Raw genomic sequence first — 24,285 nt, 5'->3', positions numbered from 1 at the left:
CGCGCGCCCCGGACCGGCCCCCCCTTTCCCCTCCCCCTTCACGCCGCCGCTGCCGCGATGCCCCCCCCTGCGCCCGGGGCCCGGCTCCGGCTTCTCGCCGCCGCCGCCCTGGCCGGCCTGGCCGTCATCAGCCGAGGTACCGCAGCGCTGGGGGCGGGGGGCTGGGCCGGGACGCCGGGGTCCCGGGCGGGGATCAGGGACGGGGGCTGCTTCCCCGGGCGGGGAATGGGAGGCCCCCGGACGCCAAGGTCTGGGCCCGGGGCCGAGGGCTGCAACCCCTGGTCTTTGGAAGTCTGGATCCTTGCCTGCGCGCAGGGGTCCGCGTCCTGGGGCCGAGCCTGGGCCTAGGGGCGGAGGTCGGCTTCTCCGGGCGGGCTGAGGGTCGCGGACACCTGGTGCCAATCTAGGGGCGGGAGTCTGCGGCTCTGAATCAGGGAGGGGTGTCAGACGGTAAAGTAAGGGTCCCCGGGCAGGATCTCTGAACTGAGTTGGGGCCGGGGGAGGGGGGGCTGGGGAGGATGCTCCGTAGAGGGTCTTCATCTCCGGGAGGAGAGTCCCCGAGGGGGTCCTGGCCTGAGGGCTGGGGTAGGCGTTTCTGGGCAGAGGTGGCGGGGGATGGTTTCTTCCCAGGGTCTGTAAAGGGAGGCGGCAGGGGTACCTACAGACCTCCGTCCTGGGGCCCGGAAAAGAAGGGGGTCTGGTCTCCCAGCCGGGAAGCAGCTGGAGGTCCCCAGCTGGGTAACCTAGGTTGGGAGAAAGTGTTGGCATTTGGGGGTTGCAGTTGTGCAGGGGAATGGTGCTGGTGACCCTGGAAGTTGGGGGGCTGTTTGGGGAATGCAGATGTGAGAAGCTCTGGCAGAATATCTGGGTCCCTAGGACTGCACTGAAGACACAAATTGAGAGGGTAGTAAAGGGTTAACGTGGGGTCAAAGGGTTAATCTCAGCTGGGTAGAAGGGCTGGTTCACGGAGGTGGGGGATGTTAAATGGGCTTCACGGGGTGACCTGGGCAGTTTGAGGGCAGAGGGTGCGTAGCTAGCTGGACCTGTGTCTCTCCAGCAGGCTGGCGGCCCCGGGAGGTACGGGCGCTGCCCCCTGAGGAGGGGCGGGAACAGGGTTGACTCACTGCCCCTGGAGGGTTGCCCCAGGCCCTGCCCCAGCCAAGGCTCACAGAGGCAGGGACACAGTCGGGGACAACGTAGAGCCGCCAACAGTCTCACTGAGGCAGCTGCTCTCGGCCTCCCGCCCACACACACCAGGTCAGGCACAGTCACGTAAACACCAGTCCCCAGCGCGACCTGCAGACACCCACAGTCACACAAGCCCCACCGGGCGCACCCCGGTGCACGCAGGACACCTGTCTGTGTGCGCAGGACGCCGCCAGGCTGCAGCCCTGCAGACGGCTTGAGCGCTCCCCCGCCCGACCTGTCTGAGTCGCTGTCTGACTTCTGCCTGCCTGTCTGTGCCTCTCTGCCCCTGTCCCTTGTCTCTTTAGGTGTCCCTGGTGTCTTGGCCATTTCCGGAGGCTCCCCAGCTCTGGGTGATATTCCATGGGTCTGTCCCTAGGTCTCTTGTCTCTGTCCCTGCTGGTCTCAGCACAATTTCACACCTGTCCCTCTGCCTCTGGAACTCCTTCCATTGTCACACCGCGCGTGTCTCTCTGTCCCTTCCTAGCTCCCTCACATGCGCCTTGGTCCTCATTTACTTCTGGACATTTGAGTCATAGCCTGTCACAGACGTGTCTCATCTCCCTCCTGGTTCTGTCCTTGTCTCTCCCTTCCCCTCCCCCTCCCTTCCCCACTCCTGGTGCCCTCGGTGACCCCCTTCCTTCCTCTCCCCCGGCTTCCCCTCCCCCTTCTCTCTCTCTTTCCCTTTCCTCTAATGACAGCTTCCCACTTTCGCTTTTACTCTTCGGCCTGTCACTGCTGTGCACGCTTGCTGGGTGGGGGTGAGCTTCACGGAGCCAGGAGGTGGTCAGGTCCTTTCCCACCTCTGGGCCTTGGGTGCCCCATCTGAGAACTGAGGGCAAGAGGGGATGGCGGCAGACGGGAACTGAGACACAAGGAAGGGACAGAAAGACAGTGCCACCCACCCATCCACTGACAGCTGGGGCCTTCCCAGAAAAAAGCCCACACACAGCCAGATACACAAAATTGCATCCTCAACTCTCTCCCTTCGATTCATTTGGTGTTTTCCAAATTGCAGGGCGAATGCATGCTCGTGAACCACCCACTCTCAACACGTAGAGGAGCAAATCCCATGTGTCCCGGCCCCACCTTCCCCCAAACTCAGAGCCTGGGCCAGCGCACCCTTCCACAGCTTTCCCTTGCTCACACTAAGCCAAACGCACAGTGCAACCTATGTAAGGGATTGGTTTGTTGATGATTCTCCCAAGATAGAAACAAAACAAACCCATTTCTCTGCAACTGGCCTTTTTTCCACTTAATCCTACCTTCCAGGCATCCACAGATACTGTTCTATCTTTTTTTTCTAAATTCCTTAGGCCACCGAACACCCTCACACATATACATTTGCTTAACAAAGGTAGCTGTGAGTGATGCAGGGCATTTCTTTTGCTCACTGGCCAGGCTGTTACAGGGACAGGGTGACCCAGACATGCAGGCCAACCTCCACGGGCCTCTGGGCACCCGGGTTATCTGGACTGTGGGCCCTGCCTCCTGGGTTCATTTAACAAATATTTACCGAGTGCAAAGCCTCTGTTCTAGGCACTGGTGGTGAGCACTTCTGCACGGGCTCCCTGAGTAACCGCCACAAGCTCACATGCTCCCGGGCCCCAGGCCTCAGGTTCCCCATCTGGGGGTTCTGGGACTGCGGAATCCAATCATTCCCCCACTGGAGAGTCCCAGTTTCACCCAGCTTCCTTCAAGGAGCAGCGAGAGGTTCTTATCTCAAACTCAAGTTCACCTGGCTCGTTAAAAATCCCCTTCTCAAGTGGAGGAGGCTCACCTGCCTGTGACCTTCATCTCTTGACTTACCAAACAGATAGGGTCTGGCAGAGCCCCACAGGGTGCCTCCAGGCGCCACTGGACCCCCAGAAGGCTGGTGCCTGCCGCATAATCACCCCGCCAGGGCACAGGTACAGCTGTTTGCAAGCGTTTAACTAGCAGCCACTGTATTGGACCTGCTGCTTGGGTGACCTCTTTTCTCCCTCCCCCAACAAGCAGATGAGGGAGGCACATGATCATCCGGGTTCCCAGGTGGGGAAACTGAGTCACTAGACCACCCCAGTCTGCTCTAGCAGCCTAGTCATGCCAGGTTGGTGGCTTCAGAGCAGATGCTGGCGGGGCATCTGTACGTGAGCCAGCTCAAGCAGGCGCTGGGCATAGAGCAACCTGCAACCAGACCCTGCCCTCCCCCCACCCCTCCCGCAGGGGCTGACCCCAAACCAGGGATAGCAATAGATGTTTCTTAAAAAAGAAGGTGCTGTTAGGAACAGCTAGCATTTCTTGGGCGTTTCTGCACTCTAAGCGCTGAGCTAGACATTTTGCTTGCATGATCTCCTGGAATCCCTTCGCAGAAAACTTCAGAGGGTAAAAACTAGAATTTTTCTCCTCTTTACAGACAGGGAAACTGAGACTCAGACTGGCCTGGGGTCACCCAGCCAGGAAATGGTGGGGCAGACATTTGATCTCCCAGCCCAGGCTCCTCAGGGCTTTCTTATCCAGTCTCCAAAGACCATCCATTCGTCTACAAACATTTTCCTGCTCCAAGCTGAGGCCAGCTCTGGGAGACACTGCCAAGAGTCAGGCCCTCAAACTGGGGAACTCTTGGTCAGGTGGTGGGGACACGCCTGGACACTGTCCCCGCTGAGCCAGAGGGCTGGTAGCCAGTAGAGAGAGTGGAGTCCCTCTGCCCTGAACAGTCAGGGAGGTCTTCCTAGAGGAGAAACATTTGAGTTTGGGTCTTGAAGATTGAGTAGGAGTTCAAGAGTTGGAGAAGCCTGTAGGCATGCATTTACATACACTCATTCAACAAATTATTTCCAAGTCCTTCCTGGACCAGGCCCCTGTGCTGGGAGATGCTGGGGACACAGACCTGAGTCAGTCCCAGGCTCTGCCCTCAAGAAACTTCCAGTTTGATAGGGAAGACAGAGACACAGATGGTCACCACAGTGTGATCTGAGCGCTAATGAAGGCAGTTCCAGACATTGTGGGAACACAGACCAGACCAGACCCAGGGTTTGGAGGGGGTAGTAGCAGAGGTCTTCCCACAATTGAATCAGAGTTTTCCCAGAAGAATTCCTACAGAGTGGACCTCATGTGCCCTCGCTTGTTTGTTTATACATTAAACATCTCTTGAGGCCTGAGTTAGGATGCTGGAACCCTGGAGGTGGGTCAGACCCAGGCCCTGCCCTGAGGTGGGGGCTCCCATCTGGGGAGAGAAGCAGACCAGACACAATCCTCAGTGATCAGGACGAAGACAGAGGGAGCAGCTGCACCCAGGGATGGAGAGGGTGGCAGGATGACTAGCCTAACCCCCACCCACCTTTACTGAAGCCCTGGATGGGGTGGGGGGGACTTGCCCAAGGTCACACAGCACAGGGGGATCCTGATTTCGGAGTCGGAATTGTGTATTAGATTTGCAGACCCATGACATCCAGCTTCACAGGCACACAGAGCAGGAATCAGAGACCCACTTGAGATACGGATTCCTTCATCACTTGTCTCTGGGACGCCCTTGGTCAGGCCCTGAGCTGGGCATGTTGGGGGCCCAGATGGTCTACGCCGAGCCCTTCCCTGGGGCAGCAGGCCTGGGAGCAGGCTGGAGCATATGGGCTGGTGGGGGGCCGTCTCTCCTAGGAGAGGCACTATGCCGAGTCCCTAGAGGAGGAGAAGCATCTCGAAGGAAACGATGGGCCAGAGGGATGGGGAGGAAAATGGGGATTGTGGAGCTGGGCCACGCACACAGCAGGGGGATGAGGTGGCAGAGTGGCACCAGGGCCTGGGGGTCCTGGGGACAGCGCAGAGCCATAGGAGGCACAGAGGCCTGCCTGAGTGTTGGGAAGATTCCCTCTGGCAGGGAATGTGTATCTGTCTGTATGTCTGCCTGCCAGACCCAAGAGCAAGGCCCTACCTGCCTCTGTGGGACCCTGGGGTCCGGGCCCAGCTCCCGTGGGTGGCACCTGGTTGGAGCTTGGGGCTGAGCCCTGGGCTCCCTGTAGCTTTGGGTGACACCTTGGACAGCTCCCTCTTCACTCACAGGCTGGGGTTCCCCCCTCCCTTAACCTTGGACAGTGGCTGTCACGGATGGGGGTGGGTTTTGCCCCCTGGGGGACATCCAACAGTGTCTGGAGGCATTTTGGGCTGTAACCAGTGTGGGTTGGGGGAGCTATTGGCATCTAATGGGTGGTGGCTAGGGGTGCTGCTGAGCACCCTACAGTGTACAGGATGGCCCACCAGCGAGGAATCGTCCGGCTTTGAGTGCAGGCGGCGGGGAAGCCCTGGTCCAGCATGTGTGTGGCCAGGAGTACGGCAGATCCTGTGCGGGGGAGGGTCTGAGCAGGGATGGCCGTGTGTGATCTGACTGCAAGTGACAGCTGACTGCAGGCGCCCTGTTCTTGGCCCAGGACGGCCCCTTTGTATGGGAGGCTGTGACAGAGGAGCTGAAGCTTGTGCCTGACTCTCCCCAGGGGTTGGGGATGAGCCTGGCTCTCGGCTGGTAGTGCCTCTGTGACCAGCTAGGCCAGGGCATGTGGTTGCATGTGTGTGTGTGTGTGTGTGTGTGATGGCCCTCTGGGTAGGGCTGTAACTGAGTGTAGACTTTGCACCTGCGTGTATGGGGCTGTTGGTGTCAGTATCCATGTGGATCCAGTTGTAGAAGATGGGGCGGCTCAGTGTGCAATGGCTGTTGGGCCTGGGGCCACCCCTCTGGGGCTGATCTGACACTAGGCATGCCCATGGGGAGAGCTGCCATTCCTGACCTGCTGGGTGTGTGTCTCGGGCTGACCGTGTCACCATGAGTGAGTGTGCACCTGTCCCTCTGAGCAGGGCTCATCACCGTTCATGTGACCTAGTGTGGGACTGTTTCTCGGCCTGGTGCTGGCTCTGTGCATCTCTCCAGGGCTGTGGTGACTGTGTTCATCCCAGGGCCATCTCCTGCTGTTACTGGAGCTATGCACACATCCTCTGCTCTGCACTGCTCAGGGAAGGCTTCCCTCCGTCCAGGCCTCCTTAGAGCCCAGGGTGAGGGGCTGCAGGGCCCAGCCTCAATCGCCGGGGCCTGCAAATCCCACTGCACTGGCTCTGCCCGGCTGCTAATGAAGAGGGCCCCCGGGAGTCATTGGGGCGGCACGAACAATTAATTCATTAGATTAATTAGCTCCTCATCCCTGGGTGGGGGGCAAGCAGCCCTGTGCAGAACCGCCCTCTCTAGGCATCCAAGGTCATGCAGCGCTTCCTCTCCCCAACTGGTGCCGTCTCCATCCGCTGCCTCCGCACGCCCAGCCCCCACTCCCTGGCGCTGGTCCAGCCTGCTGGCCACGGTCCACAGAGAGATGAATGGGTGGGGGTGGGGGCTCTGCCGGGTGATGGGGCCTGCCAGCTGCACTGGAGTGTGCGGGCAGGCGTGGGCAGGCGCCTGCAAGAGTAGCGCCGTGAGTCCCGGCACACGGGTGCATCTGTGCAGACTCGTGTGCCTGCGAAGGTTTGAGTGTGGCGTGCCCCATGCCTGAGGGTGTATTTGTGCATCTAATAGACATGTGTCTGCGTGGACACACGTATGCATCTGTGTGTGCATGGGTTTGTATCAGTATGTCTGTATGTCTACAAACACATATGCAAGTGTTGAGCATGCGTGCAGCTAGCTGGCCTTGTATGTATGACCTCCAGTGTATTTTTGAATTAATGTGTGTACACACGTGTATCTGCACACCTGTGTTTGTTGCATATGTACATATATTTGTGTGTATATGCATGTATCCATGAGCCTATGAATAGGCATGTGTACCATGTACATGTACATCTGTGTACATGTATGTTCGCATCTGTGTTTATTGCATATGTATATCTGTATATCTGTATATGTATATGTATCTGTGTTCTCTTGAACCTATACATGTGTCTGTACACAGTATGTATGCCTCTGTGGACACAGGTATAGACCTGTGTGTGTGTGTCTCTGTGCATGTGTATCTGTACATGTGTATACACATGTATATGTGTATCTGCATGTGCATCTATGTGATTGTGAATCTGTGCATATGTATGTAGTGTCTCTGTACACAGTATCTGTGACTATGTATGTGTGTGTGTGTGTCTGTGCGCTGTGACTGGGGTGTTGTCTCAGTGTCTCTGGAGGTGTGTGGGTATGTGTGTCCCAGTCTAAGTCAGTGCAAGACTGTGGGAAGGTACGTGCTGCATGTGTTGGCTCCAAGCATGTCTGCCACATGTGTCTCTGGAAACGCCGATGAATGCGTGTGCTGCCAGATGCGGGAAATCTCTGTGTCTACAAGGCGCATGCATGCACAGTCCCTGCCATGAGGGCCCAGCGTCTCTAGCACCGGCCCTGCCGAGCTGAGTCTGCCCTCGCCTCCCCAGGGCTGCTGTCCCAGAGCCTGGAGTTCAGCTCTCCTGCGGACAACTACACAGTGTGCGAAGGCGACAACGCCACCCTCAGGTACCCCTCCCTGGGTCCCTGTCCCTTGAGTGTTCCAGACACCTCTTTTCCAGTCTCTGGCACACAGCAGTCATTCAATAACCATCAGCTACCATTTTGCTGTGCACTTGGGCTCACAACTTTTCTCCTCTGAGGCTCAGTTTACCAATCTGTGAAGTGGGCACAGTATCCTCTGCCTCACCGGGCTGCGGTGGGAACTGGAGACGTAGTGGGCCTTCCTGTCCCCCACCTGCAAGCCCCTGTGATGGGAGAACCTGGAGGGCCAGGCTGGAGCCAGGAAGAGAACCAACCTCTCCTCGCCCTCCCCAACAGCTGCTTCATTGATGAGCACGTGACCCGCGTGGCCTGGCTGAACCGCTCCAACATCCTGTATGCGGGCAACGACCGCTGGACCAGCGACCCGCGGGTACGGCTGCTCATCAATACGCCCGAGGAGTTCTCCATCCTCATCACCCAGGTGGGGCTTGGTGATGAGGGCCTCTACACCTGCTCCTTCCAGACCCGCCACCAGCCGTACACCACTCAGGTCTACCTCATCGTCCATGGTGAGCCCCCTCCCCAGGCCCTGGGTGTGGAGGAAGTGCAGGGAGCAGGGGAGAGGGGCCTCTGGTGTACCCGCCAAGTGCCCGCCTCCCCCCACCAGTTCTGGCAATACATCTGTGTGGAAGGCTGACACACACCTGCCCTCACGGATTTCAGCCAGACAGACAGAGGACAGCCACACAGACAGTGACTCTTCAGTGCGACAGGCAGGAGACCTGCAGGGGTGGGGGCTGCTCAGAGGAGGACCGTGTTCCTTTGTGGCCCTCCTTACCATATGCAGGCACTGCTCTAGGCCCCGGGGGTAGAGGAGGAGACTAGCAGGCTGTCCCTGCTCCTCTGGAGGTGACTTTCCAAGGAGAGGCGCTCCCAGACATAATGTCTGAGCTGAGAGCTGCAGCTGGGCACTGAGCTGGTACCAGAAAAGGAACAGCACGTGCAGGGGCCGGGGGATAAAATGAGTCACTGTGCAGAAGCAAGTCCCTGTGGCTGGGTGCTCCTGAATTCCGAGTGGGAGGACGGACTGGAGAAATCCACAGACAGGGCCGGAGGAGACAGTGCTCCACAGGCTGCCTCACGGGGCATCAGAAATGGTCTGGAGGGCAGGGAGCCCGGGGAGAGACAGGCAGACAGCCCAGCGGGGCCCTGACAAGCCAGACGCGGGAGCCAGGCTGCCTGGGTTCCAACCTCAGCACCACCACCCACCAGCTGAGGGACCTGAGCAAGCGGGGACGACCCTGTCCTGCATCAAATCCAAGAAAGTGTCACCTGGAAGGGTACCTCTATTTTATGCTCTGCTAGAAAAGAAAACAACACCGTGCCAATTAAATAGGGGACAAAACACCCACAGGTGTTAGAATTGGAGGATACAGAGGGCGGATGCTAGTGCGGGCTTAATGAGGTAATTGTTTTAAAACACTTAGAACAGGGTTTAACACACCTTAAGCACCCTATGAGCATTTGTTAAATAAATTAACTTTTTAAGAGAATAACAGTAACTAAATAAAAATAGAGATGGGGAGGGAGGAATTCAGACCAGACGGTAGAGAGACCAAGTTAGGATAAAGAGAGAAACACAAGGGAAGTCTTACACAAAGAGGGAGAGGGCATGTCAGCCAGACTTCTGGGTTCTGGACGGTGGGCAGGGGACCTAGACTCCTGGGTCTGGGGAAGATGGGGGCCCGGGGCCAGGACTCCTGGATCCTGGGAGTCCCCTCAAGCCTCTCGCTGACCTCCCAACTCCCTGGCCTGCAGTCCCCGCCCGCATTGTGAACATCTCCTCACCTGTGACCGTGAACGAGGGAGCCAGTGTGAACCTGCTCTGCCTGGCGGTGGGGCGGCCAGAGCCCACGGTCACCTGGAGGCAACTCCGAGGTGAGGACCACCCCTGGCTCCTTCCCCACTCCTCAAGCTGGGACCCTCGATTCCCCATATCCCTCACCAGAACCCTAGGGTTCCCCTTTCCCTCACTCCTGATCTCCGTAATTCTTGTGATGCCTTGATTTCCCCATCCCACCCTGATCCTGTTATTTCATTGGCCAACCCCAGAGCCTTAGAGCCTTGACCACTTGCCATCCTAGGCCTGGACCACTTCCTCCAAATCACCTGCTAGACCCTAGCTTGCCCCCCATCCCCATGCCGTCTCCCCAGTCTTTTCCCACCAGCTCAGGATGCTCTGGGCTCAGAATCCCTACCACTAACCGGAGGCCAGGCTCCAGCCAGTGGCCCCGCCCACATCCCCATCTCCTGGTCACACCATTACATCTCTGCTCCTCTAGCCCAGCGGTTCTCAGAGTGTGGTCTCCGGACCAGCAGCATCACCATCATCTGGCAACTTTTCAGAAATGCACATTCTTGGGCCCACCCCAGACCTGATGAATCAGAACCCCCCACACAGTCTGTTTCAGCAAGCCCCCCAGGTGGTCCTGGTAATCAAGCTGAATCAGTGCCCGAGGCTATCCCCAAGCACAGTGCCAAGGCGCCTGAACATGACATCCCTGTGCTGACATTTCCCACGCCCCTTGACCTGGGTCTCTCACCACTTCCCAGATCCCTAGATCCTCACTCCCTGGGTCTTTGGAGACCAGTGGTGCCAATCAGTAGATTCCCCTGAGACCCCAGAACCCAGTGACTGGGTCACAGATGCTGGACCCTCCCCACTGGGCTCTAGTTGCTAAGCCCCAGGTCTTCACTTCCGGCCCCACCCCTAGCAGGAGATCCCAGGTCATCCCCACCACGCCCCCTGCAAGCCCCTCCTGGCTCCCACTGACCCGGCACTCCAGGCCCTGCGGTGCCGCCCCGCTGATGTGTGTCCGTGTTGTGCCCGTGTTGTCCCGTGTTAAGTGTTTGTGTCCGGCCCCGCCCCCTTCCCACCCTCCCCCCACAGACGGCTTCACCTCCGAGGGCGAGATCCTTGAGATTTCAGACATCCAGCGGGGCCAGGCTGGGGAATATGAGTGCGTGACTCACAACGGGGTTAACTCGGCGCCCGACAGCCGCCGCGTGCTGGTCACAGTCAACTGTGAGACCCCACATCACCCCCGGCACTGGCACGAAAGGGGGTGGCGGGCCCTGGGTCCTCGGGGAGGAAGGGTGTCACTGGAGTCCGGGGAGGGTGCGAGGCAGGGGACTGGAGGCAGACCCCTTAGTCTCCACCTGGCTAGGAGAACTCGCTGACTCGCCCTCCCAGATCCTCCGACCATCACGGACGTGACCAGCGCCCGCACCGCCCTGGGCCGGGCCGCCCTCCTGCGCTGCGAAGCCATGGCTGTGCCCCCCGCGGACTTCCAGTGGTACAAGGATGACAGACTGTGAGGACAGCACCTGGGCGGGGCGTCCTTGGTCCCTCGGACTGGAGTGGGGAGGCCTGTAGTAAAGTCCTAGGCCCCAAGAACTGGGGGATCCAGCCCCTAGGTGATGGGGTCCTCTGGGCCGCAGCGAAACTGTGGGATTTACTGCCACGATGATAAATGTGGAGCCGGTCTTCTCGGGCCATTCAGGGAGAAAGTCCCGAGGTCGGGGGTCGATGCTGAGGATCTGGCGGGGGAGCCTTAGGGAACCCACTGCAGCTGGAGTCCAGCAGGTCTGGGAGCGCCTAGAGTGGAGGCACACGCTGGCAGAGTCCAGTGGCTGGGGGCAGGAGTGCCTGGAGAGGGGCGTCAGTGGGAGTGGCCCGGGAATCGTGGGGTGCTAGAACCCGAGGCTAGGGGTCTCTGGGGTAAGGGGCAGGATGCGGGAAATCCGGGAGCCTGAGAGTCGGGGTTGGGCTCTGCGCCCCAAAGGGTCCTGACCTGGGTCCCCGGCAGGCTTATCAGCGGCACGGCCGAGGGCCTGAAGGTGCAGACGGAGCGCACCCGCTCGATGCTTCTCTTCGCCAACGTGAGCGCCCGGCATTACGGCAACTACACGTGTCGCGCCGCCAACCGACTGGGAGCGTCCAGCGCCTCCATGCGGCTCCTGCGTGCGTCCAGGGGAGGGGCGGGGCCTAGGTCGAGGGGCGGGGCGGAGGCGGGGCAGTGGAGCCGCCGGAGCCGTGCCCCTGGTTGACCCCGAAAGCTGAGACTCCAGCACGGGGACTGAGCTTGAAACCGATCCCTTCAATGGATATCGATGCATTCACTGAGCGCCCACTAAGTATCGGGGACACAGCAGCGCACCAGAGACAAGGTCTAGGGACTCGCGGAGCTTACGGTCTCGCAGTCGTAGAAAAGCATAAATAAAATGCAAACACATACACACATAAATAAGCAAAAAGTAGTTTGGGGAAAATAATGGGATTGGGGATGAAAGCATTAGACAAGCTCATCAGAGAAAGCTTTCTGGAGGCGGTAACTTGAACTGAGAGCCGAATAGTACGAAGGAAGCCGGACTGCCAAGGTCTGCAGGCAGAGGAAACAGTACGTACACAGGCACGGCAAGGAGGCCAAGCATAACCTGAGCAGAGTGATCACGTGGAACCTAAGGTTAAAAAGGAAGAGACACCCGGAGTCTCGTGGGCCATGGGGTGGATTTTGTATTTATTCTACTGCAGGATGAGGCCCCTTGAGGTTAATAGCTGGGGAATGACGCGGTTGCCGCCTCCAGTCACCTTGACTGCTATTTGAGGAACGGACCGGACTGTAGGGGGCGCAAGAGGAGGCAGGGAGACGAGAGAGGGGACAGCTGCGGTGACCCAGGCCGGGAACCGTGGGGGCGGCACAGTCTCTGTGCCGGAGATGTTCTGGGAGGTGGAGGGAAGGGGGTAGCGGAGTCCAGGGGATTCCTAGTTGTGACCTGAGCAGCTGGATGGACGGGGATGCAGTGCTGGAGCACTGGAACAGGGACGTATCGGTGGGGCCCGGGGAGGGGGCGAGCGGCAGCCGGTCTCGGGGAGGAACGTCAGGAGCGCCCTTTGGGGTGCGTGCTAGAAGATGCTTAGTGGGAATGCTGGGTATATAGAAAGTGTACGACACAAGGACAGACATTGAGAGCCCCAGGTTAAGACTGAAAAGGAGGTGGCAATGGCCTGGGAAAGGGAAATATGAGAGACTGAGTGGCAGAGAGACGCATGCTCAGCAGGTGCTAAAACAGGCGGAGGAGCAGGCGCACCGCCCCAGAGGGCCCCTAGAGAGGGAGGCTCAAGAGAGACTCGGGGTCACACTTGCAGAGACAAGGCACCCGGGGGGCATACGTGGGGTGACGCTCTTTCTTTCCCCAGGCCCAGGATCCCTGGAGAACTCGGCCCCCAGGCCCCCGGGGCCGCTGACCCTCCTCTCCGCCCTGGGCTGGCTGTGGTGGAGGATGTAGGGAGAGCCCAGTGCAGATGGCCGCCCCGGGGTGGGGCCCGAGGCTGAGAGCAGGAGGAAGACGGGCGGCAGGCGCCGCGGGTCTCCGGGGGGCAGAAGAGCTCTCGGCCCCTGCGGAAGAAGAGAGGAGGAGGAAGAGGAGGATCTTTAGAGAACCCATCACTGTGAGGGATAACGCAAAATTATGCATCTTTCTACAGCCATTCTCGCCACCGTTCACGTTTCCGATTGTGACCCACCCCTGGCCACCCCACACCCCTCTCTTAGCTCAGGCTGTCAACCGGATGGCGTGTGTGTAGTGGTGTGTGTGAGTGTGAGCCTGCGTGGGTGTGTGTGGGTGTGCGTGTGGGTGGGGAAGGGGGGCTCAGCAGCCTTCCCTCCCCGGACACCCCCATCCCCATCCCCACTGCCCCCAAGCCTGCCGCCTCTCACCTCTGGCTGGAGGTAGGTATGGGGGCCTCGTGGTAGAAGCTGCGAGGAGAGGTTTTCCAGGCTCCCTGCTTCCCCAAAACATGCACGTACACCACCCCTCCCTCCTCTCAAAAGGGCGTCTCCTGGGCAGTTGCGAGTGGGGCGGGGCTGCATGCTCACCTGTCAAGCTGTCATCTAACCTCTGTGAGCAGATGGGGGTCTCCGTCTTGGCTCTGAGCGCCCCCGCTGTGCATCCCCAGCTGTCTGTAGCCGGAGGCCCCATCGCCGGCTCAGCGGCCTGAGACCTTCCCACTTTCCCCGTCCCCCGATCCTGGACTTTCTGGCCCCCTCCTGGGCCAATCGGTGCTTCCATCCAGCTGTCAGGCTGGTGCCTGTGGTCACCTGTCCGTCTCAGTGCTTTGTCCTACCCGCCCCCTCACCACCTGCCGCGCCAGCCAGCTGCGCTCAGCGCCCCTGCGGCCGGCCCCCAGGTGTGGGGGTGCTGGTCTACCACTCCCTGGCCTCTCCACCAACTGTGCCACCCAAAGGCTGACCTGACCGCCCTCACACACACTCACACACACACACACACCAGCGACTGTGACCAGCAATAGCCCCCTGGCTCCAGCTGTCCTGTGGCCAGGGACCAGTTGTGGTTCCCCCAGGGTGGGCAACTGTTGTCAGGAGAGGGCGCTGAGAGGCTGTGACCTCAGCTCTGACTGTAGGGATACCCTACCCTGGCGCACCACATCACACAAAGCGGGGGAGAGAGGCATCACAGACGTCCCCAGCCCAGACCAAGATGCCAAGTCGCCAGCTCCAACTCCAGGGGACCCTTGATAAACACCCACCCCGAACCACACCACCCAGAGCTTGGGGGACGAGGGCAGAGCAGGGGCAGGGGGGGGCAAGGGGCAGTGACTGTACCTCAGACGGGGGCGTGGGCCCCATCCCACATTGTCTTCCATTCCCAGGGTCCGGGCACGGGGAGGGGTGAGGGAGGGATGCAAGGGAGGGGGGCGGGGGCCCTGGGGGCCGTGTGTTCCCATTCATGGGGAGTGTTGAGACCACCACACCAATAAACACCTTTTTCCAAAGTCTCTGCCTGCAGGTGTCAACGTCATTAAGGATTTGGGTGAGAGGAGGGCAAAGGGTCGTGGTCATTGGTGGTGCCTCCTGAGCATCACCCTCTCCTTTCTCTTTGGTAGATTTGGAATTGACCCATTGGCAATGGTGGCCCGGTTGGCACAAGCCACTCGGAACAACCAATTTCCCACTGTGATTGGTCAGATCCAATGTCTCTATTTCCCAAGGCCCCTTTCACCCCAGTCCTTAACCAGATACCTCACAGCCTTCCGTTCCCTGAGTTGGGTGCCAGTTACTTATGCTTAGATATTTGTTTCCTTTCTTTTCTATGCTGTCACACCCATCTCCTGTGATGCAGGCTGAGATATTTGGCGAAGTGAAAGGAGGGAAGCTTGCTGTTAGGCGTCTAGGGAAGTTTTTTCTCACTCATAAGGTTGGTCAAGGGGAGGGTGTGGGAAGAGAACCCTGCTCCGTTCCTTTTATCTTCAGATACAGTTGTGTGAAGATGTGGTAACTGGAGCTGCAGCAGCCACCTTGCTACATGAGACAATATGTCAACCCACTGAGGGTGGCAGAGCAGAAGAGTGCAAAGTGCCCAGATCCCCGACAGGGTCATTAAATTGCTGAGCTACCCTGAAACCACCCACCTCCATATTGTCAGCATTTGCTACTTGCAGCCAAAGGAATCTTCGTGATTCACTCCCTTGTTTCCAGTGAGAAATCCAGCTAAGACAGACGTCCTGGTGGGCAGAGCAGCAGAAGGCCCAGCCTTTCACTGGCACCGTTGATCAGTCACCCGTTCTTCCTGCCTGCTGTGCGGCAGGCTCTGGGCTAACTGCTGGGGATGATGACATGGTCTGTGCCTTCACGAAGCTCTCAGAGAGGGAGTCAGAGGCGACAAGTCATGACGTGCTTACATACAGGGAGTAGAGCGGGAGGTTCAGGGCTTCCAGGACCTAACGCGTGGTGGAGGCAGGTTAGCCTTCCTGGACCCGTTTCCAGTGCGTGGGGCGTCCCACCCCCCCACCCCCAACACCAGACAATTCTTGGACACCAGTAGGGTGTCCAGGAATTCAACTCAATTCTGACATTTTCTGCCAGGAAATAGCATCAGATCCCACAGGTTTAGGGTTCAGTCTGCAAGACTGACCCCACTCACCTCCAGCTTCAGACGCCAGTCCCAAGCCCCGTGGTCCTGACCAGTGGGCTAGTTGGAGGTTCCCACAACCTCTTCCTGAGCTTTGATTAATTTGCTAGGGCAGCCCGCAGAACTCAGGGAAACACGTTTACCAGTTTATTAAAGGACACTAGAGGATACAAATGGACAGCAGGTGATGAAGAGGTATATAGGGTGAAGTCTTTAACAAAGGAGCTATGTCCTCGGGGAGCTTGGGGCCCGGCTCCGCGGACCGTGGAGGCGTTCTGGGTCCCCTAGCATGGAAGCTCTCCACAAACAAAAGGACCAAAATACCTTCCTCTTGGGTCTTTATGGCATTACACAGTCATGACTGATAACATTACACTGGCCATTGGCTGATTCAACCCTCTCCTTAGCCCATGGGCAGGGGGCACTGAAAATCCTCCAATCACGTGGTTGGTCCTCCAGGCAACCAGCCCCCACCCTTCGGTGGGATCTGAAAGTCATCCTTTTAATAACAAGACACCCATTTCACCTTTCTGGCTCTGAAGCATTTTCAGGAATCGGGGATGAGGACCAAATATGTATTTCTTATTAATCACTATATTGCAGTTACACTTACACTTGCGGGGCTCCAGACAGTCAACCCTAGGGGCAAGGTCTGGAGGCAAAATAAGTTTGGTGGAGAGGAAGCCTTGAGGTACTTGATAGAGGAGGCAAAGTACTGGAAGGAGAGGCCAGAGAGGCCAGTAGAGGCCAAACCACAAGGCTCTGAAGGCCACACTGAGGAGCTCTGTCATAACTGAAGGGTAATGGGAGCCACTGAAGGGTTTAAAGAGAAGTGGGACGTGATCTGATCTAAGATGAAGGCTGTGGGAGCTGGATGGGTGCGGCCTGGAGGAAGCCAAGTGAAGATGGAACCTTTTCAGAGAATGAGGCTGAGGCCCTGCTTGGCTCACAGCCACAAAGCGAGTCCTGCCTGCCCAGAGCACAGCCTCCCCACACATCTTGCCTGCCTGGAGGTTGCACAAACCACACTTTTAAGTCAGCAGGAGTCTCTTCCAGCCCCGAGGCCCATCTCCTCAGGTACAAATACAGGTAGCGTCTTCTGTGCTGAGAGAGGGAGATGGGAAGTCCCACTCTTGGGGTCCCGCCTTCAGTCACAGCACGACAGGAAGGACCTGCCCTCTGCAGGGGTGAAACAGGAAGTCCTGCCCCCAAAGTCCTGTGCAGAGCAGACTACTAACCCTGGTCACACCTGCGTGGCTGCCCGAACAGTCTTCTGGCCCCCACCTGGCCAGATGGCTGGACTGGGGCTGACCACCTGGGGAGAGAGAAGAGGATGGGGGACAACCTCAGGGGCTACCCTGGATGTGACATAACTCACCTTTTTCTAGCCCTGGCTCACCATTCAGAAATTAGCTGTGTTCCCTCTATTTACAAGGGGAAGAAAGTGTCTAGCCATCCTTCGAAGAGATGAGACAGTCCACAACTGAACTCTTATAGGGAAGAAGACATTCCATCCCACTCAGAGAAAATGGACGTTTTTATCAATTTTTATGGAAAAGAATAAAGGAGTTTTCTTTCCCTCCTTTGGGGAGAAATTGGACTTTTACTCTTCTAATAGAACTAAAAATTAGATGGGGAGTCCTGTCCAATTTTTATATATTAAAAAAAGGAAAATATGTTACCAATTTGGTAAACCAAGTAAAGCTGGAGGAAGAGAATTCAGGCCATCTCCTCTCCCTAAAATACAAAAAGTTCTGCCCCCATTTCAGAGGGACATTGGGGCAACCACACTCACTAGGTGGACCCTGGCTGGGCTAGGATCCTCCAGTGAAACTTTGACAGGTAGAGGCTCTGGGGTCTGCACTGGGGTCACACTCTTCATCTTTTCTGGTAGGGGGACCACAGAGGTCAAGGTCTGGGGGTGCTTCTTTTTCTTAAGAGTCTCACCTGGGAGAGAGAAGAAAGAGAAATAGAACTGCGTGATTGGCTGGTCTAACATGCCAACCCAGCCAATGGCGAGGGAGACTGGGCTGAAAGGTGGAGGCTTACTCTGATTGGCTGACATGGAAGCAGAAAAGCAGGATGGAATACCTGCGACTGCACTGATGGGTTCGGCCAGGTCTTTCTAGAGACAGTGCCCCCCTCCCTCCAATACACACACACCGACTGCCCCTAACTTACCCCTAAAGCGGCACAGGAAGCAGATGCACAGGAGGAGAAGCACTGCCAGGAGCACCAGGCCCAGCAGGGAGCCCAGAACAATGCCAGCTATGGCCGTTGGACCCAGGGTGGGGCCTGGAAAAGACAAGAGAAGGGGGCTAAGGGATCAGGAGCCAGGGCTGGACCCAAGTTTCCTGACTACCCACTCCAACCCTTCCAGGAGTCTGGGAGCCCAGCACCCTCAGCGTTCATTTAAGGTTGCAGATGTGGTCAAGATAATCTACACAGCCTCTTTCCAAATAAGGTTGTATTCATAGGTACTGAGGTTTGGGGTGCCAACAGAGCTTTTTGGGGGAAAAGCAATTCAAGCAATCAAGTCAACATGAGATCATTAGCACGGGTCCTAACCCAGCCACAAGGCCAAGGAATGCCAAGGATTGATGGCAACCATCAGAAGCTAGAAGATGCAAAGCAAGGATTGTGACCACCCCTCTGGGAGGGGGAAAGGCCCTGCCCACACCTTGATTTCAGACTTCGGACTCAAGGGCTGTGAGTAAAAACACTTCTGTTCTTTCAAGCCACTGAGTTCATGGTACTTTGTTACTGCAGCCCCAGGAAAGCCATCCAAGGAGGGTCCAAGGAAACAGATGGAGGCAGGCATCCCAGGAGACTCTGACAGCCCCAACTCACCAGCCTGGTAGACCCGGCTTTGTGATGGGGTCCCTGGTTGGCCCCCCAGGGTGGGCAGGATACGCAAGGCCCAGGTCCCAGGATTCTGAGGAGGGAGGGGCACCACAGCTGACCGTTCCTGAGGCCCCAGGACCAGCAGGGAAACCCAGTCCTTGTAGGTGGAGGCTCTGCCCAGGTCAGGGCCCTCTAGCTGTGCTTGGATCTCAAAAGCACTGATCAGGGCCCCGCGGTCCACATCCCAAGTCAGTACTGCTGCATCCCGGGTTCTCTGCAGCCTCCATGAGGAGATGGAAGGTCCTGGGGAGGGGTGGGGGTCAAAGTGGAGGGCTGGATTTGAGGGTCCTAGAGGGGTGAGGGAAAGGGGTTGTGGGCCTCCACTCAGGTCCTGGGGCACAGGGTCTGGAGACACAGACTTCTGGGCCTATGAAAGGAAGGGAACAGGGGGCCTGGGCTCCTAGGTCTGACGGAGGAGGGGGTTGGTTTGGGACTCCTAGGGCTGAAGGAACTAGGGTCTAGTGTTGGGAGTCCTAGGTTCTGGAGGCAGAGGGGCGTGGGGAGCAGGATTTCTCCCTGTTTTAGGGAGGAGGGGGGATGCAGACTCCTGGGTCTGAGGGAGGAGGGGCTGAGGGCCTGGGATCCCGAGCTGTGGGAAAAGACAGACTCACCAATGAGGGTGATCTGGTCACCTCCAGCACCCAGCGCCCCACCGCACAGCACAGAGTAATTTCCCAGGTCCCAGTCCAGGCTGAAGTTGCCAATGAGGAGCCTCTTGCCATCCTGGCTGAGCTGCAGGCGCCCCCCACCTCCTGGGGCCAGGGGCCTCCCTTCCCGAGCCCAGGATGCTCGAGAAGGTGGGGGACAGCCAGAAGCCTGCAGTGCCACCTCTGTCTCCCCTGACCGTGTCTCCTCCACCATCGGATGCAGGAGCACCTCTCGAGGAGTCTCTGCAGGTGCAAGAAAACCAATCAAGAAAGTCAAGACCTTAGCCTGGATGAAAAGACAAAGCCTGTACCGTTTATAGAATCAAACAGCAGTGACAGCTCAGCACCTTAGCCACCAAAGAAAGCACTGCTCACTCACTCACCCCCCCACCCCCTTCATTTCACGTCCTTAAAAAGGACTCAGTATATGCTATAGGCTAGGTTCCTGGCTGGGAAACTCATTCTCAATCACGTGTTGCTCTAAACACGTGGGAAGGTGTCAGCCCTCTTCCTGGGGCCAGGAAAGAAATTTTGCCCCTGCCTCTGCTGGAGGTATAGGGAAAACCTCCGCCGTTCTCTAGGGTTAAAGACAAAGGAAATCCCTTTTCCTGGACTTAGTAAGTCCCCCCTTTTTCGTGTCCTAATGTGGCTAAGAAATAGCCCCTCCTTCCCGAGAAACAGAAGAGAACCCGGTCTCACCCGGGGTGACTGTGCAAGTGCGCGTGGTCACCAGGTGGCGAGCAAGGCAGGTGACGGGGACGCCGCTGAGCCGGGGATGGGCGGGGACAGCCACCAGGAGCGCAGAGGTCATCGGCTCCGCGCGGACGCCTTCGGGGAGCCCCTGGAACTGCAGGGAGGCTGCCGGGACCCCACCCGGCCACGAGCAGCGGAAGCGGAGGCTACGGTCCCCGGGACCGCCTTCGACTGAGCACTGCGGGGACCCGGGGGGCAGATCTGTGGAGCGGAGGGAGAGACCAAGGGGTCAGCCTCTCTCCCCTCTAGACCCCCTTCCCAGCGCGTTCACTTCACCCCTTCTTCACCTTGGCTCCGCCCCGTAGGCGCTGACCTCTCCCCATTCTCTTGCTGACCTTGCTACCTTTCCCAGCAGCTCCCGGACGTAGTGAGCAGCCGCCGCCCCACTGACTGCGCCCCGTTGCTAAGCGTAACTCCGCCCCTTCCTTTCTAGCTCCACCCCTTCTGCCGGGTTACTCGGCCCCTTTAGACAGACTTCTTTGCCCTCCCTGGTGGACCCCGCCCCCTTACTGTAATGACCCCGTCCTTTCCATTGTGACCCCGCCCCCTTTCCCCTGCTGACTTGTTTCTTTGCTCGTGGTCCCTCTTACTGGCCCAAGCATCTTAGTCCCTTCCCTTTCTGGCTCCCACCCTTCGCCATTTAACTCCGCTGCTTAATGTGTGGAGATTGCTCCTTGCCCAGGAATCTCTGCCCTCCCAGCGCTGGCCCCATCACCTCTCCTGGCCATTTTTGCTCCAACGTGCAAATTCCTCTGGTCCTTGTTGGCTCCGCCCCCAATCCTGGGCATCCCGCCCCTTTCACGCGGAATCGGCACCCCTCTTTGCTGGCCACGCCTCCTTCAGGATGGCCCGCCCGTCTCGCGGGGAATCTGCTCCTTGTTGGCCACGCCCAATTGCCACGCCCTCTCTGGGTGTCCCGCCCCTCCGTCCCACACCGACAGCGGTCACCTGCCACTGTGAGGTTGAATAGCGAGCGGCGGCGGAGGCCGGTGCGCGGGTTCGAGGCTAGGCAGGCATAGGCGCCGGCGTGGCCCGTCCCGACCGCGGGCAGCAAGAGGCGCGGGCCGGCGGGAACCGCGGCCTCGGCCGGGTCGGCCAAGCTCCACGTAATGTCGGCGGGCGGCCGCGAGGCGGCGGTGCAGCGCAGCGTCACGCTGCTGCCCGCAGTGACGTAGAGGGCGGGGACGGCGTCGCGGTCCGAGGACACCGTGATGACCGGCGCATCCGGGCCGTCTGGGTGGAGGAAGGGAGTCGGAACTGCCGGAGTCGAGGTCACCCAGGACCCCTGCAGGACCTCCGGAGACTGGACCTCCAGGGGCCTCCTCCCCAGGACCGGGCCCGAGCGGTGGCAAGCCCCTACTCACAGAGGACACTGACGTCGGCCGCGGCCTCCGTGTGGCCGAAGGGACTGCGGACGCGGCAAGCGTACCGGGCGTGGTCGCTGCGCACAGGGCGCGCGATGAGCAGCTGGTCGCCCTCTGCGCGGATCCGGGGCGGCTCCGCTCCCTCGGGGTCCGCTCCCTCCAGGATGCGTCCGTCCCGGCTCCAGCTCAGCTCCCCGCGACCAGGACCCCACCCAGTGCAGCGCAGCCGGAGCTCGGCCGCCCCCTCCTCTACCTCCGGGGCCTCGGGCTGCACCAACAACTGGGGCAGGGGCTCTGGGAGAGGGGGAACAGGCTCAGGATCCAGCCCCCTTGTCTGTTACGTCCAGGACTCCAGGCCCTGGTTCCCTCCACGCCTTACACCCAGGACTTGAGGGCCTAGTTGTGGTCTCCTCAGCCCCAGTCTTCCTCCTCCAAGACGCCTGAGTCCGAGTCCCCAGCTCTCTCCTCTCAGGGACTCAGGAATCCGGGCCCCCAGGAGTCTTGATCCCCAGATCCAACTTCCCTCATGAACCCCCGTCTTGGCCTTCATCTCCTCCTCTCCATCCCTCCAGCCTAGAAGTCGTGTCTCCTCTGCCCAGAAACCGCTTCCTCTGGGAAGGAAACACTCAGAAGTGCAGTGAGTGACCTGCCCAAAGGTCTGAGAGTGCAGCCTCGGCCCCGGCCCTCCAGACCTCAGGGACCACTTACCATACACAGCCACGGTGAACTCCCGAATCTGCCGGGAGCCCCCGGCCCGGATGACTTCAGCTGTGTAGACCCCAGCATCCTCCAGCTGGGCGGAGGAGAGTTCCAGACCCCCTCGGGCCTGGTCAAATCGTAGGCGGTCGTGGTGAGCAGGGTCCAGACTGATCAGAGGGGCCCCTGGCCCCAGGCCCCCGGCTGCCAGCACCTTGGATCCTCGTCGCCAAACAACCAGAGGAACAGGGGGACCAGGTCTGGGGACTGGAACTAGGGGGAGCTGGATGGTGGTCCCAACAAGCACCGAGAGAGGTCCCCCCACCTGCTGCAGGAAGCTTTCCGCTGGGTGGGCTTTGGCAGGAACTTCGGATTCAGGGGTCTTGGCAGAGAATTCAAGATCCAGGTCCTGGGAGGAGAATGTCGAACCTGCGTCCTCCATAGGTGCTTTCTCAGGGACTTGAGCTGAAATGTTTACAGCTGGGGTCTTCGCTGAGAAGGAAGGCTTCAGGTCTTTGGAGCCAGGGATTTCAGAGAAGTTGGGATCCAGGCTCAACTTTGGGCTACCAGCAGAAACATTTGACCAGAAGGACCCAGGCACGTCGATCAAATTCAGGGCCTCAGGTATCCATTTGGAATGAGGAATATCGGCAGAGGCTTTGGAACCTGAAGACTGATCCAGAAATTTTCAGCTCGGGGGTTTGGTGGAGGGAACTTTTGAACCCGGGCCCTGGGAAGAGCTCCCTGAGTCCAAAGAGAAATTGGTTCGCTGAACTCCAGAAGAGGTTGTGAGGGCGAGGACCCCTACTCCGGAGGCTGCAGAAGAGAGGAGGGGAGGCTGTTGGGGGCTGCTGAGGAGGAGGACAGCTGGGAAAGGGCTGAGCCGGGGACTCACCCATGAGCAGGAAGAGCCGCAGAGCCCATGAGGTGTCCATGGTGCTGGCCGCACCCGTCAGAACTCTGGAGAAAGACCCAGGACCTGCACCTGTGCCTCCTGGGTCCGACAAGTTCGACAGGACTGGTAGCTTCCTGGGCAGGGAAGGGAGCCAGACCTGGTGGGAGGTGCCAGGATTCCCCACCCTGATCTGGTGGTGGAGCTGCCCACCCCATCCCACCCCACTGGTCATCAGCTGGTGCCATCAGACCCTGCCTCCTCACCTCCAGGGGGAAGATGGTAAGAGGTGAGTCCCAGCTGGAAAAGTGGTAGCAAATCTGTGGGGGTCAAAGCCAGAAAGGCTTCCTGGAGGAAGGTGAGGTGACCTTACAAAAGAGCCCTACCTCTGACAGCCTTGGGCTCAGTTCAGGCTCCCTCTTCCCCAGCCTCCTGGCCTTGGGTACACTCTGTGCTGCCTGCAGCCTCAGATACCTGTGTCTGAACTTGCTCTTCCTCTGCTCTAAACTGTCCCATGGTCCCCTATTGCCCTTAGGACCAAGTATCAAGTGGCAATCACCCACCCAGTCATCTCTCCGGAATCTCAGAGCTGCACCTCCATGGCCCCAGGGCTCCGCATCCCACAAAACTCAGTGTCTTCCCTCTGAGCCGGCACTCCTGGGTTCCACCATCTGGGCAGAGGCTGGGAGCCGTGTCCCCCACTCCTTCCCCTTCACTGCTGTCCTCTCTGAATCCCACCCCCTCCTGCCCCTGAATCTCTCTGCCCCGTCCCTTCCAGTCCATCCCCAGCAGAGGCCCATCCTCCCCATACCCCTCACGTGGCCTCCCTCCAGCCTTGTCCCCTCCAGTCCGTGGATCCCCATGTGGCCCCTGGGTCTATGTTCAGAGCTGCCCCTGCCCTGCTCGCAGCCCTCGATGGCTCCCCATTGCCCTCAGGAGACATCCAAGAGAACTTTGAGAACCGAGTGGCCTAGACTCACCCCTTCTCCCCCTCCACTTACTCTTTGAATCCCGTGCCATCCTCGTGCCCCATCTCCCCTCCCAGCCTTTGCAGGCGCAGTTTTCTCTGCCTGAAATGCTCTCGCTCACTCCCTGCCTGCTTGCAACCTGGCAAAACCACAACTTGTCCTTCAGGTCTCACCTTATTAAAACCATAATAATTACCACTTATCATGCATGAGGAACCATGCAAAATGCTTCCTGGGCATTATCGGGCTGAACCCTTCCAAACACCCTATGAGCTGGGTGTTGTTATCGTCATTTTACAGGCCGGGGGACTATGGCTCAGAAAGGTCAAAGGACCTGCCAGTGTTTGCACAGCCAGAGGGAGGAGCTGGGCTTCAACCCAGGATGGTCCAACTGCTCACTCCCTCCAAAAGCTTCTCCTACCATCCCATGCTGGGCTTTGGGCCTCTGCTCAGCTCCCGG

At 58.7% G+C, this 24,285-nt stretch overlaps 2 protein-coding genes across 5 annotated transcripts; one reads left to right on the top strand and one right to left on the bottom strand.

Moving 5' to 3' along the window:
• Positions 1–13,011, top strand: IGLON5 (IgLON family member 5). The gene is made up of 8 exons (XM_037025649.2): positions 1–136; positions 7,555–7,633; positions 7,946–8,178; positions 9,428–9,547; positions 10,560–10,694; positions 10,863–10,983; positions 11,479–11,633; positions 12,870–13,011. Exons 1-8 carry the CDS (start codon positions 58–60, stop codon positions 12,956–12,958), a joined length of 1,011 nt encoding a protein of 336 aa, XP_036881544.2. The 5' UTR covers positions 1–57; the 3' UTR covers positions 12,959–13,011.
• Positions 13,012–15,735: 2,724 nt separating this feature from the next.
• Positions 15,736–23,339, bottom strand: VSIG10L (V-set and immunoglobulin domain containing 10 like). 4 transcript variants are annotated; one of them, XM_037025643.2, is made up of 11 exons: positions 23,124–23,337; positions 22,861–22,994; positions 21,978–22,781; positions 21,270–21,563; positions 20,854–21,138; positions 19,852–20,106; positions 19,117–19,395; positions 18,452–18,793; positions 17,783–17,896; positions 17,397–17,548; positions 15,736–16,916 (listed from the first exon to the last, which is right to left on the bottom strand). In XM_037025643.2, the coding sequence occupies exons 3-11, from the start codon at positions 22,405–22,407 to the stop codon at positions 16,845–16,847; spliced, it is 2,223 nt and encodes a 740-aa protein (XP_036881538.2). In that variant the 5' UTR covers positions 22,408–22,781; positions 22,861–22,994; positions 23,124–23,337; the 3' UTR covers positions 15,736–16,844. The 4 variants fall into 4 exon arrangements, with proteins under 4 accessions (XP_036881538.2, XP_036881542.2, XP_036881543.2 ...); XM_037025647.2 differs by lacking the exon at positions 17,397–17,548 and having other exon boundaries at positions 23,124–23,339; XM_037025648.2 differs by lacking the exon at positions 18,452–18,793 and having other exon boundaries at positions 23,124–23,338.
• Positions 23,340–24,285: the final 946 nt, after the last annotated feature.

The sequence above is a fragment of the Manis javanica genome, chromosome 17 (genome assembly GCF_040802235.1).
Source record: "Manis javanica isolate MJ-LG chromosome 17, MJ_LKY, whole genome shotgun sequence".
Taxonomy (NCBI): domain Eukaryota; kingdom Metazoa; phylum Chordata; class Mammalia; order Pholidota; family Manidae; genus Manis; species Manis javanica.
This window is presented reverse-complemented; position numbering and strand designations above follow the sequence as displayed.

Excerpts from the sequence above, each read along its gene's own strand:
- VSIG10L (XM_037025643.2), bottom strand. The coding sequence starts at position 22,407 with ATGGAGGACGCAGGTTCGACATTCTCCTCCCAGGACCTGGATCTTGAA. Across the intron at positions 21,139-21,269 it reads GGCCGACGTCAGTGTCCTCT|ACGGCCCGGATGCGCCGGTC; the intron begins GTGAGTAGGGGC and ends TCCTCCACCCAG. Across the intron at positions 17,549-17,782 it reads CTTCCTGTGCCGCTTTAGGG|GTGAGACTCTTAAGAAAAAG; the intron begins GTAAGTTAGGGG and ends TCTCTCTCCCAG.
- IGLON5 (XM_037025649.2), top strand. The coding sequence starts at position 58 with ATGCCCCCCCCTGCGCCCGGGGCCCGGCTCCGGCTTCTCGCCGCCGCC. Across the intron at positions 10,984-11,478 it reads TGGTACAAGGATGACAGACT|GCTTATCAGCGGCACGGCCG; the intron begins GTGAGGACAGCA and ends GGTCCCCGGCAG. Across the intron at positions 11,634-12,869 it reads CGCCTCCATGCGGCTCCTGC|GCCCAGGATCCCTGGAGAAC; the intron begins GTGCGTCCAGGG and ends TTCTTTCCCCAG.